We start from the raw sequence: 13,530 nt of genomic DNA on the forward strand, positions 1-13,530 counted from the left end.
AGGTGAAGTCCTCCAACAAACATCCAACACACCCTCCAGCCCCTCCATCAAGTCTCTCTCTACAGCTGCTCCACGGCAACATGGCCCAAACATTCGTCATGCGAGGGGTCGAAGGCAAGGTGAAGAAGACGCCGGCCGACATCCCCGAGCTCAAGCCCAACGAGGTGCTCGTCAAGATCACCCACAGCGGCCTCTGCGGCACGGACTTGTTCTACATCGACCCGGGCTGTGCTCTGGGCCACGAAGGGGTCGGGACGGTCGAGAAGGTGGGCAGCGCGGTGACGGCGCACAAGATTGGGGATCGCGTAGGCGGAGGATATCTGAGAAGTGTATGTTTTGATTCCATCGTCCACGAGCCCGCCACCAGAGTCTTGGCCCATTCGACTCGGCCGCAGGAGAATTCCCTCACTGACAATCTCCCGACTCCCCAGAGCTGTGGCCAGTGCAAGTACTGCCTGACGGGCCAGGACATCATGTGCTACAACCGCGACATCTACGGCTTCGCGGGCTTCAGCAACGGCACCTTCGCGACCTACTACGTCGCGACCGAGGGCTACATCTACGCCATCCCGGCCTCGATGCCCTCGGAGGTCGCGGCGCCGCTGCAGTGCGCCGGCGCGACCGTCTACGCCGCGCTCAAGGCGTACTACCGGACGGGCATGCGCGTGGGCGTCCTGGGCATCGGCGGGCTGGGCCACCTGGCGATCCAGTTCGCCGCCAAGATGGGCGCGCCGACGACGGTCTTCAGCACGAGCCCAGACAAGGAGAATGAGGCGCGCGGGTTCGGCGCGTCCAGCTTCGTCGTGCTCGGGCACGAGGACAAGCTGGACGAGCCGGTCGACTTGCTCCTCGTCACCGCGCACAAGGCGCCGGATTGGTCGACGTGAGTTCACCCGTTGGCTCGACGAATCTCGCCTTCTAGCTGACACGCGGAATGATCAACAGGTTCATGAGCGAAAAGGTGGTCGCACGAGGCGCCCCGATCGTGATCCTGGGCGCGCTGGGCATGACCCTGGAGTTCCCGTACGCCAACCTTTCCTTACGCCCTCCAGACCCTCCTTTTCCTTGCTCACCTCCCCCCTTCCCTTCTTGACACGCGTAAACTAACCCCCTCCCCCCTCCCACCTCGGGCTTCCCTACAGATTCCTCCCCTACTTCTTCAACTGCTACAACCTGGTGACCAACCTGGTGGCCTCGCGGGCCACGCACGCCGAGATGCTCGCCTTCGCCGCGCACCACGACATCAAGCCGCTGATCGAGGAGTTCCCCATGGACGAGGCCGGCATGGCCGAGGCCGTGGCGCGGCTGCAGCAGGGCAAGATCCGGTACCGTGCGGTCTTGAAGGCGTGAATCGCGTAAGAGCCTGAGGGGTTGGGATTCGGGGACTGTGCTATGTGGATACGGTTCGACGATTCACCGTTGGTGGAAATTCTCCCTCGCGGGCGACGTTTGACGGTCGATGGTCAATGGTCGACGGGGTAGCATGATAGGCACGAGCGGGTCGAGTATGAGGTACAAGGTACAGACTACAGGAACAACGGGGCGCTTCTTATCACACGGTCGCAAAGATCGAAACGCGGTTGCTTGATGGCTCTTGGGACCCCCTTCCTTGCTTTCTACCAAATGTCACCGGTTCAATCTAACCCGCTCGACTCAATCATGCTACAGTATTCACAGAGAGAGAGGTGGAGGGAAACAGTGAAAGAGGGCTCTGTGCCGTCTGTGTATAGGGTAGCCGATGGCAACGATACATAGGTATAGACACAAGCCATTCCCCGCGCCGTCTCGTGCTTGAGTTTCCAGTGCTGTACGCACACAGCCTGTCTTTTGGCGCTCGTTTGAATTCCATTACATTAAGTGCCAGTACATGCTATCCCCTGCATAGCTCTCTCGCGGCGGCCGATACCCGTGAATGTATATACCTCGTCTGATGGTATGTGCAAGGAGGCAGTGTATCCGTCTCTCCGCGCCAGGTTATAATATTACAAATCAACAAATAATTCAAAGAGAAAGAGGCAAAATAGGCCCTGAAGTCTTGTCATTTATCCCCCTACGTCGCCTGCGGACACTCCGGGTTGTCGCTCGGACACTCGTAGGCCTGACAGTCGAAATTGCCGCAGGTGCCTTCGATGAAAATGGCGCTGTCGAAGCCCGGGGCCGGGGTCAAGGCCACCTCGTCCGAGTAGAGGAACTGGTGGCACTCGCCGGTGGCCTCTGTGTAGGTGAATCCGTCGCAGAAACCGTTGTTGTCGCACTCCGTCAGGCACGCCTCGTAGCTGGGCTGCGGGACGATGTCCCAGTTCGGGTTCGAGTCGAGCGCCGTCAGTTGTTGGCCGCAGTACACCGTCCACTGACACCCGCCGCAGCCTGGGCCGGAAACCACGGGCTCGTCGGTCGGGCACGCCGTAAATCCAGTAGTTGTGGTAGTGGTCGTTGTTGTTGTGGTGGTGGTGGTAGTAGTAGTAGTAGTAGTAGTAGTAGTAGTAGTAGTAGTAGTAGTGGTAGTGGTTGTGGGTGTGGTTGTTGTGGTTGACGATGTAGAAGTTGTTGTTGTTGTCGTCGTCGTTGTTGTAGGAATAGTTGTAGAAGTAGTCGTCGTCGTCGTCGTCGTGGTGGACGTACTGGTAGGAAGGGCGCTTGTAGTGGTAGGAGAAGCCGTCGTAGTCCGTATAGTACTGATGGTGGTTGTTACTGTTGTGGTAGGGACCGTAGAAGCGCTTGTAGTAACACCGGTTGAAGTCTTAGTCTTCCATGTGGGTTCAACTGTTACCTGATAAAAGCGATTAGACACGCAAAGACAAGATATCGAAGGTGCTTACCGTGATGGTTTGAGGAACCTCAATGCATGAACAGGCGGTCTGCTGTTCATGCGCTGGTAGCTGCTCCAGCTGTTGCAGCAGCGAGTTGAGCGGATTCGGCGGTGCCCACGAACGTTTGTGAAACCAGCCGTGAAAATGGCCAGACGCCGTGACAGTCACAGTAACTGCTGGCTCGGGGAAACGGCCAGCACAGTATTGCTCCGCTGGCCCATAACCTGCCAAATCAGCATACTGCGCGTAGATACCCGCGTCGCAGACCCAGTCCGATCCAAACCAACCGGCCCAGGCTGGACTGGAAAGCCCAAGGAGAGTTAGACCGAGCTGTTGGCACCGCATCTTGGAGGGTTGAAAAGAAGTGTTGAAAGGCCGCTATAGGATGAGTACACCATACAGTCGGGGCACCGCTTATACAAATACATTCCCTCGAAGGAAGGTCAGGCCTAGTGATCAACACAACGGGAGCAGGCTTGAGACCTCCTTGCAACCCTGGAGTGTGATTAGCCATCTTGAGAGGCGCACTTGCGAGATGGACTGTAGACCGTTGTCCATAAGTAGACACGAAGCCAGACAAGGCAAGCCATGGCGTCCACCCCCGGGAAGATCATAGCGGGAACACCGTTTTGGTTTACCTGAACAGAGCGCAAGGCTGAAAGTGGCTTGCGCCCGTGCCCGGTTTGGAAACAATGGGTGTCCTTGGGCATACAGCCTAGGCTCTTTTGGAACTGGCCAGGGGCACAAAGACGCCGGATCCAAAATCAATCTCGCATCGGAAGATTCCCATATTGGCTGTCGAGTCGAGCATTCTGCATCCGAGGGGCGACAACATTCCTTTTTGCCAGACACATGGCCTCTTCTGAGCATGATTTCAACGGTATACGGGTATAGCCACAGCCATAAGTTATCGCCATGTTCCAATGGCTTCCGTCCGAGCACCGTACTCTTTCAGTGGTCGTAGACTGCATTTTGCCAGTGTCGTTGCCGTTGCCGGTGCAGCGTGCTTCTGGTGGGAACGCTCAATCTAGTGGTAGGTGATCCCAGCACCTCGAGGGGGTGAATCCTGTCTCAGCGTAGGCGCTGGAGGCTTCGCGTAGCCTGTTCGCCGGACTGTTATGCATGGCTCAATAACCGAGAACATGCTGACGTTGAGCTGGCCTAGCCAAAACTTGAGCAGCACAGATAGCCGCACTTGATCCGCAGTGAACTTCTTCATATCTCCTGGTTGTCACCACATGTATCCTTCATGTTCTCTATCTTCGTATTTTCATGGCGACCTCGTCTCTAATGTGAAGCCGTCCGAGCCATGTTGTGAAGCCTAAATTCGTTATCGACGTCTGACACGTGAGCCATCCTTTCCTTAGAGACACTGGCTGCCTTTGATCTTCTTGAATATATACGAAACCCCACCGCCCCCTATCATGTCCGGGTCAAGAGTGACTACATGTCCCAGACATTCATCATCGATTGCCGACATGATCTGCCCTTTCAGCTCCGAATTTCCATCTTTCTGGGTCAGAATCGAAGTGTCCACATGCCTGTACTGCATCAATTGGTGCTTCTCTGCCTCAAGTTCCGTCGGGATAGGTGCCGTATCTGTGCTCAGAGCGTCCTTTGCTGTAGTCCACGAGCGTGCCGAACATTTCCTCGACGATAGACCTTTTGGCTTCAGAGGGGGAACTTCGAGGTCCTCGTTGTCAGATTCAGGCTTGTCGTTCTCCCCCAAAAAGAGGGCGACATCGGTCTCGTCCTTGCAATCACCGTCCCATCCCGCACCCTCACAGCCACAGTCGATCAGGTCATGCGTTCGTAATCCGTCACCTTCATCTAGACGGAAAAGGTCTTTCAATTCCTCTTGGCTGAAACTTGAAGTACCACCTTGAGTCTTGGCTGTCGCCTCGTGCGACCCTCCTTGCATGATACTGTCCGCTAACGCTCTCTTAACAACTTGCCGTTGCCAGATGCGCTCTTCCAGACCACCTTTGATCATAAACCTGTAGATTCTACAGTGTCTCTTCTGCCCTTGTCGGTAAATGCGCGCAACTGCTTGATCGTCCGTCGCAGGATTCCAATCCACGTCGAAAAGAACCAGACGGCTTGCCCCAATTAAGTTCAATCCAACTCCACCCGCCTTAGCACTCAGAAGAAAGAGGAAGCACTGGGCGGCTGTTGAATGGTTAAACTTGTCCACCAGGGCTTGTCTCTTTTTCGCCGCGACTGAGCCATCAAGGCGGAGAAAAGACAAGTTGGAGTTTGCTGCCAACTGCTGGATCAAGTTGAGCGTGGAGGTGTAATTGGAAATGACCACGACCTTTTCATCAGTAGTCGTACGAATTTGCTGAAGGAGTTGATCAAGAAGACGGATCTTGCAAGACACTGAGTTTTGGTACAGCCTCGACAATCCATCGGGAAGCATTTCGTTCAATGTGATGAGCGACGATGAAGGGGTCGATTCATCGTTGCCGTAGTTAGGGTCCATCAACGCTGGGCTGTTGCAGAGTTTCTTCAAAATGGTGATTAACTGAAACGCTGTCTCCTGGCTGCGCAGTGCATTGTGGAACATCGGCGAACGAACAACGCTCCGATAGATCTTTGCCTGGGCTGGTGTTGGTTTGCAGAATAGGACATATTCCGTTTTGGGAGGCAGGAAGTCTGCCAGAATGTCCGCCGTTCTTCGTAGGATGAAGGCCGACGTCGTACGAGTCAATTCCTCGCTGGCATCTTGACCACGCTCCACCTCGGCCGGTAGCGCATCCGGTTGACGACTTCTCATGATGGGCTTCTCAAAGTCGCGGCTAAAGCCCTTTTGAGATCCCAGACACCCATCGTTCACAAAATTGACCATAGCAAAGAACTCGCCCAGATCATTCTGGATTGGAGTCCCCGACAGAATGATCCTCCGCTTCGTGTTTAGCGACTCAATAGCCTGCGCCGCTTTGTTCTTCATGGTCTTTAGACGATGACCCTCGTCACAGATGACAATGTCAATAGGTTGTCCTTTGGCAAGATCATCAGCCACTATCCTCAATCTTTCATAGCCAATGATCATGACCTGATAGACTCTCCCGTCGAAACTGCTCAAACGAGTCTGTTGATCCTCGAACTCGAGCACCCCCAACCTGTCGGAGCCGAGCCATTTCCTAAATTCTCGCTTCCAATTCCGAATGAGGGACACCGGACACACAATGAGAGCTTTTCGGATCACAGGTGTCTCCCTGAAGATTGGGTTTTGTCGCAAGAGTGTCCATAGGAGAGCGATCGTGGTCAGCGTCTTCCCGAGACCCATGTCGTCTGCCAGAATGCACCCTCGGCCGTCGAAATCACGCAGCCCCATAACGCATTCGTAGAGGAATTTGACTCCCTCTTGCTGATGTGGTCGTAATTTCTTGCCAATCAGGGGGTCTAAAACCACGTCCACAATCTGTCGGCCTCCCGGCGGACTCCTGGGTCTCTTGAAGACAATTGCCCCTTCCGCGTTAGGGTCATGTCGCGGAGTTGGCGACTCACCCATGCTTTTTGGAAGTATAGTCGACTCCTTCAACGGCTGCTTGAACACGCCGACACGACTGACCTGCGAAAGGTGTTGTTTCTCAACCTGAGCCTTCTCTTTTTGTATCTGAGCTTTCATCTGGCTCTGTATGCTTGGCTTTGATGGCTGGACGTCAGAAGGTTTTGCGGATGGAGCCTTGGGTACGGCTTTATGTTCGCTACTCGGAGGCTTGGACTTGGAACCGATAATTTCCAGGAAGGCATTCTTGCTGATCTGGGAATCGACCTCGACTTCCTTTCCACTAATGGTCAGGTTTGACTCGGGCAGCAAAGGCGCCGAGAAGGCAGTGCGGCCAATGCTCTTCCCGGACTTTGTATACAACGTTGCGAAACCATCTCTGACGGCGAGTACACCGTCGTCCGTCCAAGTCTTGTTCTTCTTGTTCGTTGGCACACGCCTAGAGAGAGGTCATGAGTCAGTGGTATTTCTCGACTCCGTAGATTACATACCACAGAATCGAAAAATAGCTCTCGATGCCTTCTGATGCATTGTCACTCAGTTTTAGAACAGGGCTCGGAGGGTTGACGATCGACTTGAGGGGTTGTCTTTCGCCCTCGTTGGATTGAGGCTTCGCTGCTCGAGGATGGAGATCAGGGCTGAGCTTCCTCCGCTTGGCGGGAGGTACTCCATGATCAAGAGTTTCGCCGGTGGCGACGGGTTTGCGGATAGTAAGAGGCTTGAAAGGCTTGGAAAACATCATCCGTCGCTATACTCACAAGGTTGTGTCAATAGACTGCAAGTCGCGATAAAATAGATCAAACGCGCAGCGCGTTGATTAACAACACGCAGTCACGTGGCTGTCGAGCTGTTTCAAATGACAAGGAGTTCGTCACCAGCAAAACACCACCAGCCCCTTGAATCTCCGAGTACAGACTACCCGAAATTGTGAGGTGCACAGAACAGCAAATCTTAAGATGAGAGCGTGTCAGATTGGAGACAATTGATATCGTATTTCTATATCGCATTGAACCTAGCAACGCAAGTGTGCACTCATTTGTAGCCTCTGAACCAAGTGTAAAATCAAAGTCGATATCCAGTCTCTCCTTTGAAGCTCAATCTGCCTTGCTGCCCATCGCACAAGAAAGTCATCGGCAAAACACGAAAAGGAAATTGTCTGCTGCAACAATGCTTATAGTTTTCCATACTCGAAGCTCAGCTTCCACCTCCTAACTCATCTCACCATCTCGCTGAACCTGCGCCTCCTGAGAGAGAGGACATCATCCACCAGCGTATCCACGAGATCTGCCGAAGAGCTCGAAGAGCTAGATGTAGTGCTACTGGTTGTTGTGCTCTTGTGCGAGCTCGTCGAAGTCGAGGTCGTGGCAATTGCCGGAGCACCGAGCGCAATGCCCGAGGTTGTGGTGATGCTGTGAGTCGAGCTTGTCGATCGCGAAGTAGATGTGTGAGATGAAGATGTGTGAGACGAAGATGTAGTTGGCACTGCCACATTTTCGAGAGCCAACAGACTCGTCGACGTCGAGAAAGTTGTAAAACGTGACGACGTGGTGGTAGAACCCGCCGGATCGCCCGACTTCGACGAAGTTGTAGTTCTCTGCGTCGAAGTAGTCGAAGAGGCTGCGGCCGCCGAAGAGGTGGTAGTTTCGAGTGCAACATCCACAACTACCAGGAGAGAGCCGGTCGTTGTGGAGCTTGTGAGTCTGGACGACGTTGTGAAGGTTGGGTCTGCAAAAGTTGTAGTTGTGCTCAACGTGGATTTCGAACTGGTTGTGGAGGTGGCACCATCAGCCAAGTCTAGGAGGTCACTTACTGATGTAGTAGTGAGTGCCCGCGTGCTCGAGCTAGTGGTCGAGAGTGTCGAACCACTAGTTGTAGTGGAAGCAATATCAACCACAGGGTCGGCAATGGAGGAGGTAGTGGTCGCGGAGGAGGATGAGGTAGTCAGAGTAGAGAAGGAAGAAGTAGTAACATCAGCCAAGATAACCGGGTCCACAGAGGTGCTCGTGGACACCGATGTGGTAGTAGGATCCGCAGAGGTCGAGAAGCTGGAAGAAGTGGTCGTGACCGTTGTAGACGACGAATCCACATCCAAAATTCCTAACGTGAGGGTGGTCGTGACTGGGTCCGAGGAAGTAGTCGACGTTGTTGAGGTGGCGCTCGATGAAGTGCTGGAGGTTGAGGTAGTAGCCTCATCACCAAAAAGCGAGTCAGAAGTAGTTGTGGTCAGGGTTGAGGAAGCCGAGCTGGAGCTTGTCGTGCTGGTCAAGCTGCTGGTTGTTGAAGGCAAGACGGCATTGATGTTTGTGTTGACAAGTTCGACGGGAGTGCATTCATCAGGGATAATGAGATCCCAGAAAGCGAAGAGTGTTGCATTGGCGGAGATACAAAATTGGGCACTCCCAAAATCAACGACACCTGTGGTGGTGTCCACATTCCACCCAACATAGACGGCCGGGTTATATGTGCCATCGGCGCTAGTCTTGCGAACCGGCTCGGTCAGTGTGTCGCTGTCAAAGCCCATGTAGCCGAACTGTCCGCTGAACCCAAGGACCTGGGTCAGATCATCGAAAACTAAGGCCCAGGCGTCGTTGATGTCGGTCACAGCGATAGCCACAGTCCCTGAGAAACCGAGATAGCTCGTCGTGCTTTGGCGTCTGAGCTTCGATCCCACAACTGGGGAGAGAGCAAGCAAGAAGCTACCGTCACCAGATACCTGGCTTGGGGCTGTGTCTGTTGTGACTGCGGTGACGGTGGTCGAAGAGGCTGACGTTGTTGATGATGACACCGAAGCCGCAGAAGTGGTAAAAGACAATGGATCATCTAAGAGCACAGTTGTTGAGGAGGCCGCTGTAGTGAAAGAGCCCGAGGTCGTTGAAGTTGTATGCGTAGAGGTGACAACGAAATCTCCATCCACGAGAATCGCTAGCGATGACGAAGAGCTGGTTGTCGCCGACGTTGTTGACCCGGGATAAGCAACACTGAAGGTTGTGCTTCCGTTAAATAGGTTCTGTTTTGATGTTGTAGAGCTCGTTGAGATCGGGTCTGCGGCAGCCAAGATAACTCCGAGTGATGAAGCTGTTTGCGATGTCGTAGACTTGGAGGTGGTCAAACTGTCTGCGATCGGGTCCAATGTTGCGGTAGACGACACCGGGGCCAGGGTTGGCGTCGCAGTGACAGTGACAGTGGTGTTTTTCCAGTCTGCCCACACGCCACCAGGGTTTTTCGGCAAGCCTGTAGCAGTTGCTGCATTCCACCCGGACACATTTGGGCCGCTAGGATCTGCCTGCCAGCCTGCCCAGCCACCAGCAGATGGTCCTGCATTTGGATCGTCCAGGTTCGCCCAGTCTTGATCAGCCTCGTCACAAACGGGGAGTCCGGTAGGGTAGGGGCAGAAAGTAATCGTCCGAGTCTCCTTAACTGTCACCGTGGTGTCGGCTGTGGCCCAAGCAGCGGCGACGCCAAAGGAGGCGAGAAGAAGGGATGGAGTCAACATATTGCAAAAGGAGTGACTAGAAGTATGGAAAGGAGTGGACGGCACTTGGTGCCAAAAGCGGGATGCTACACAAAGAGAGAGAGAGAGCGAGGAGATGGGCCGAATTGACAATGATGGACGGAGCACCACCATGAGCGACCTTGAGATGAGGATATATAGAAAATGCAAGACTCACGTAGTTGGAATACCTCCATCGCGTTCTATGAGACTCAATTTCTCCGCGTCTGCCAAATCTAAGTGTGCATCTGGGTGGCTTTGTGGCAGAAAGCCTCATTCACCTGATGCGCAAAGTACATGGTCGATATTCAACCTCGATATTCTGAATCCAGGATAGTGGCTAATATCAAAATCTCTTTCCAGCTGCGTCGATATCTTTATGCTTCGAACGGCCTCGGCCATTTTCAAGGCTGGCGGGGGCGAGCAAGGCTTGAAAGGGAAATTTGACGATGAGCGACGTCAAGCCTGATTCAGGGGCCAGAGACGATAGAGCCGTATTTATACCGTAACAGGTTAGTGCTGCAACATAGGCGCTATGGTGGCGTCTAGCCTCCTCTGATCGAGTATAAATGTGGCGTTTGGCTTCGCAGCGCGCCTGAGCCCTTCGTCTTATCCGGTAGATCCCGACGATCCTCGCTCCCGCGTATCGCACAAGAGTCCTTGTAGAGGACACCACCTGCAGGCACTTCCGAAAACAGAGTTCACCACTTTCACACACTATCGACATGGGCTGGTGATGCTCAATCCTGTGGCACCAGACTAACTCAACCTTTCGCCTGGATCTTGATACCGCCTCAAATCTTTTGCCGACGTCGGTGGGGAAGCGAGCCAAGATACGTTTTTCCCATAAACTTTACCTCTCCATGCTACGTCAGCCCAGGAATCATGCCACGGCCCTCGAGCATAATGGCGAGTTCACCAGCGAGCGCGTCTGAACGAAACATGACGGCAGAGAAACAAGCTGCAGAGAAGTTCCTGATAGCACCCAAAGATCTCGAAAACCCAGCGTTGTCGATAGTCGTCAAAGATCTTCGGCGTGCCCCGAGGCAGTGGATCAAACGAACCGCTGGTGATGATCGGCGCATCCAGTGGGTCAACGATCCTCGTGTCTATCGAAACGCGAGCAACACGCGTGAGAAATGAGGATAAATCGCGTTTTACTGATGAAGCCGCGAAGCTCAAAGGCCAACTTCTTTCATGATGACCCTGAATCCCCGACTGAGTATCTACACGACATACAAGTACAAGATCTGCCGCGGGGGAATCGATAGACCTGTAGATCCCCCAATCTAACCTGCATCCACAAATGAGCGCTCTCCACCTTGCCAACCCACCCTGTCAGACGAACGCGCTTCCTGGTGCTTGCACTAGATAAAACGTCACCTCGAATATGTCATGTGATAGAAGAACCGAGACGAGTACGAACAAGAGCAGGGTCCAAGGCAATGACATCCGCAAGGTCAGGAGGCTCGACGCAATTTGGGTCAACGGTGGGTGGATGAGTGGGAAAATGCTCCGTTCGAGGTGACTTCTCAAATCCCCTGAATTTCCGGTTGTCGTAGTGCTTGGGATGTCCTCACACGGTTCGTCGGGTATCAACTCCTCCATCTTCCTGCCCAACTCGAGTTGATTGTTCTTCGACTCGAGCTCACTCTGCAATGTTTGCACCATAGCCCTCAGTTCTTGGATTTCATCCATGGCCAAATCCACTCTCTTCTGTAAAACGAGCATCGGGGATTTTGCGGAGTTGGGAGCTTCTGGCGGAGGAGTGCACGGAGAAAGGGTAGCCCGCCGACACGGAGAGACGGGAATATCAGATCGAAGTTTCAATGGCGAAAGAGGGTGTCTTCGGGCAGTAGGAGATCTGCTGGACCAGTCGGGCCTCATCCGCCACACGGAGAATGGCGTGGTGGGCCCAGAGGCACTCAGTAGGTCACCTGGTGAGGTGGGCGATAGCGCCAGGGTCCTTATTTTCCGGGCGCCTAGTGGCGTGCCACAATGTGCGATGCTGCTGTTCAATGGGGTTTCGCATTCCCCTTCACATTTCCATTTGATGGCGTCAAATGTGGAGCGGAGGACCTTCATCAAGACCTCCTCGCTTCCCGCAGCCGTATCAATTGACAACGTGAGTGATGGCATGGGTGATATTGGTGGAGTCCCATGGCTCTTGAGGAGCTGTCTCAAAGCAATCTTAATGACGGGCAGAAGGTACGTCGATCCCCAATCCTCAATTGCTTCAATCCATCCCTGAAATTCTTTGAAAGAAGTTGTGTCATCGAGATTGAACCTGGAGAGTTCCGACATACAGTACCGTCCGTCAGCGTCAACGTAGTGGTAGTAGATAAGGGCGGTGGCATTGTTGAGGGCACAGGAGAATGATATTGGCTTTTCAAACACCGGGCGAGGACTAGTGCATTTCCTGAACAAAAGCTGCAAGGCGCGAACGCAGTGAGCACCCGCGACTGCACACTGGTTCTTGGCGGACTGGACGGCGTCTTCGGACGTAGTGTTCACTCGTTCAAAGACAAGGAATGGGCAGTAGGTAGTAGTCCCAGGGGACACGGTGCCCGAGTCGAAATCAACAATCGTCCCTGTTGCTGATGTGCAGTTTGGCAAAGCCGACAACTCCTTCTCATTGAATGCTTGCGTGGTGAAACCAGTAAGGAGGCCGGGTCGAGGGGCAGGTAACTCGAAGAAACTCTCTTGAGCCTTGACAGCTCGCGGTGGAAGTGCCTCTCGGTTGAGCTTTGGAGCCAGAGATCGATGAAGAACCAGGTTGACACCGGTCGTTGGAAGGACGTTGGGAGGGAACACCAACGACGAGCCGAACCCTTTGTTACTCGCAACTTGTTTTCGCCATTCGGCCTCTTGATTGTCAAATCGGTCAAGCTTCTGCAAGCACGGCTTCAATCGATCGGAGAAAGGTCGTGACAGTTCAGACAACTGGAGATTATCGGTGAAGATGATCCGAAATGCACTGAGGACAATCGTTCGAAAGTCGGACCATCTAAGGTGACTACCGTCAATAGCTCTCAGAAGGGATACTGGCGTATCCGGCAATGGACTCGAGGTCTCCATGGCTGAGGACGAAGGGTGTAAAGGTTGCAGTCTTGGTTAACAGGACCAGGTAAAGGTCTACAGTCGATCCTTGACTGGCAGGCCTATTCTGGAGATACTGTGCACGGTCGACCTGGAAGAGGATGAAAGCATTCTTGGGACATCCTGCTACATAATATGTCAACAGCACGTGTATGGCGCTTCTCTTTGTGACAACATTTCGGCGCCTATGCAGAGGGTGTATCAGTTCTCAAACAGTCCTAACAGTTAGCTAGTGCCAGTGACACTTCGCCAGTTGCCCAAACAGAGGATCCTGAAGAACGCCAAACAGTCTCCCGCTTTGCTATCCCTAACAGAGACGCGGGATAGTATGGCATACATCAGGAGCTTTAGAGCTTTGACCAGAGCCACGAAGACCATCGGGCGCGTAGGCAGCCTCTCATGGCATGAAAGCTGACCAAACAGCTAGAATTAAGGGGTTATGAGAAGGCAAGCGACGGGAGGGGGTCCGCCTCATGCTGGTGTGCGATTTGTTGGGTTGGATCGTGCATGCTGTGGCGGGCGGCTAGAAAAGGGTGGGCGGCTACGAGGCTCTCTGAAGCTTCACCATCCCCAGCGGCAGCAGTTTCAAGGACGGCCTCGCGAGTGACATGACTTGTCGC

The 13,530-nt window shown here is 53.7% G+C and overlaps 5 protein-coding genes across 5 annotated transcripts; 1 reads left to right on the top strand and 4 right to left on the bottom strand.

The window, feature by feature from the left end:
* Positions 1-80: 80 nt before the first annotated feature.
* On the top strand, positions 81-1,747 carry PV07_02641 (uncharacterized protein; the record flags this gene model as incomplete). The annotated part of the gene is made up of 3 exons (XM_016389267.1): positions 81-883; positions 946-1,023; positions 1,143-1,747. 3 exons carry the CDS (start codon positions 81-83, stop codon positions 1,348-1,350), a joined length of 1,089 nt encoding a protein of 362 aa, XP_016251169.1. The 3' UTR covers positions 1,351-1,747.
* Positions 1,748-2,050: 303 nt separating this feature from the next.
* On the bottom strand, positions 2,051-3,290 carry PV07_02642 (uncharacterized protein; the record flags this gene model as incomplete). Its single annotated transcript, XM_016389268.1, has 3 exons — positions 2,820-3,290; positions 2,403-2,717; positions 2,051-2,350 (listed from the first exon to the last, which is right to left on the bottom strand). Exons 1-3 carry the CDS (start codon positions 3,153-3,155, stop codon positions 2,051-2,053), a joined length of 951 nt encoding a protein of 316 aa, XP_016251170.1. The 5' UTR covers positions 3,156-3,290.
* Positions 3,291-4,040: 750 nt separating this feature from the next.
* PV07_02643 (uncharacterized protein) lies at positions 4,041-7,078 on the bottom strand. Its single transcript, XM_016389269.1, has 2 exons — positions 6,813-7,078; positions 4,041-6,760 (listed from the first exon to the last, which is right to left on the bottom strand). The coding sequence occupies exons 1-2, from the start codon at positions 7,061-7,063 to the stop codon at positions 4,174-4,176; spliced, it is 2,838 nt and encodes a 945-aa protein (XP_016251171.1). The 5' UTR covers positions 7,064-7,078; the 3' UTR covers positions 4,041-4,173.
* A 217-nt stretch (positions 7,079-7,295) lies between these two features.
* On the bottom strand, positions 7,296-9,943 carry PV07_02644 (uncharacterized protein). Its single transcript, XM_016389270.1, has 2 exons — positions 8,132-9,943; positions 7,296-8,046 (listed from the first exon to the last, which is right to left on the bottom strand). Exons 1-2 carry the CDS (start codon positions 9,812-9,814, stop codon positions 7,984-7,986), a joined length of 1,746 nt encoding a protein of 581 aa, XP_016251172.1. The 5' UTR covers positions 9,815-9,943; the 3' UTR covers positions 7,296-7,983.
* A 961-nt stretch (positions 9,944-10,904) lies between these two features.
* Positions 10,905-13,503, bottom strand: PV07_02645 (uncharacterized protein). Its single transcript, XM_016389271.1, has one exon. It carries the CDS (start codon positions 12,887-12,889, stop codon positions 11,150-11,152), a length of 1,740 nt encoding a protein of 579 aa, XP_016251173.1. The 5' UTR covers positions 12,890-13,503; the 3' UTR covers positions 10,905-11,149.
* Between the last annotated feature and the right edge of the window lie 27 nt (positions 13,504-13,530).

Source organism: Cladophialophora immunda, assembly GCF_000835495.1.
Source record: "Cladophialophora immunda strain CBS 83496 unplaced genomic scaffold supercont1.2, whole genome shotgun sequence".
Taxonomy (NCBI): Eukaryota; Fungi; Ascomycota; class Eurotiomycetes; order Chaetothyriales; family Herpotrichiellaceae; genus Cladophialophora; species Cladophialophora immunda.

Excerpts from the sequence above, each read along its gene's own strand:
- PV07_02643 (XM_016389269.1), bottom strand. The coding sequence starts at position 7,063 with ATGATGTTTTCCAAGCCTTTCAAGCCTCTTACTATCCGCAAACCCGTC. Across the intron at positions 6,761-6,812 it reads AGCTATTTTTCGATTCTGTG|GCGTGTGCCAACGAACAAGA; the intron begins GTATGTAATCTA and ends ACCTCTCTCTAG.
- PV07_02644 (XM_016389270.1), bottom strand. The coding sequence starts at position 9,814 with ATGTTGACTCCATCCCTTCTTCTCGCCTCCTTTGGCGTCGCCGCTGCT. Across the intron at positions 8,047-8,131 it reads GGGCACTCACTACTACATCA|ACCCAACCTTCACAACGTCG; the intron begins GTAAGTGACCTC and ends CAACTTTTGCAG.
- PV07_02645 (XM_016389271.1), bottom strand. The coding sequence starts at position 12,889 with ATGGAGACCTCGAGTCCATTGCCGGATACGCCAGTATCCCTTCTGAGA.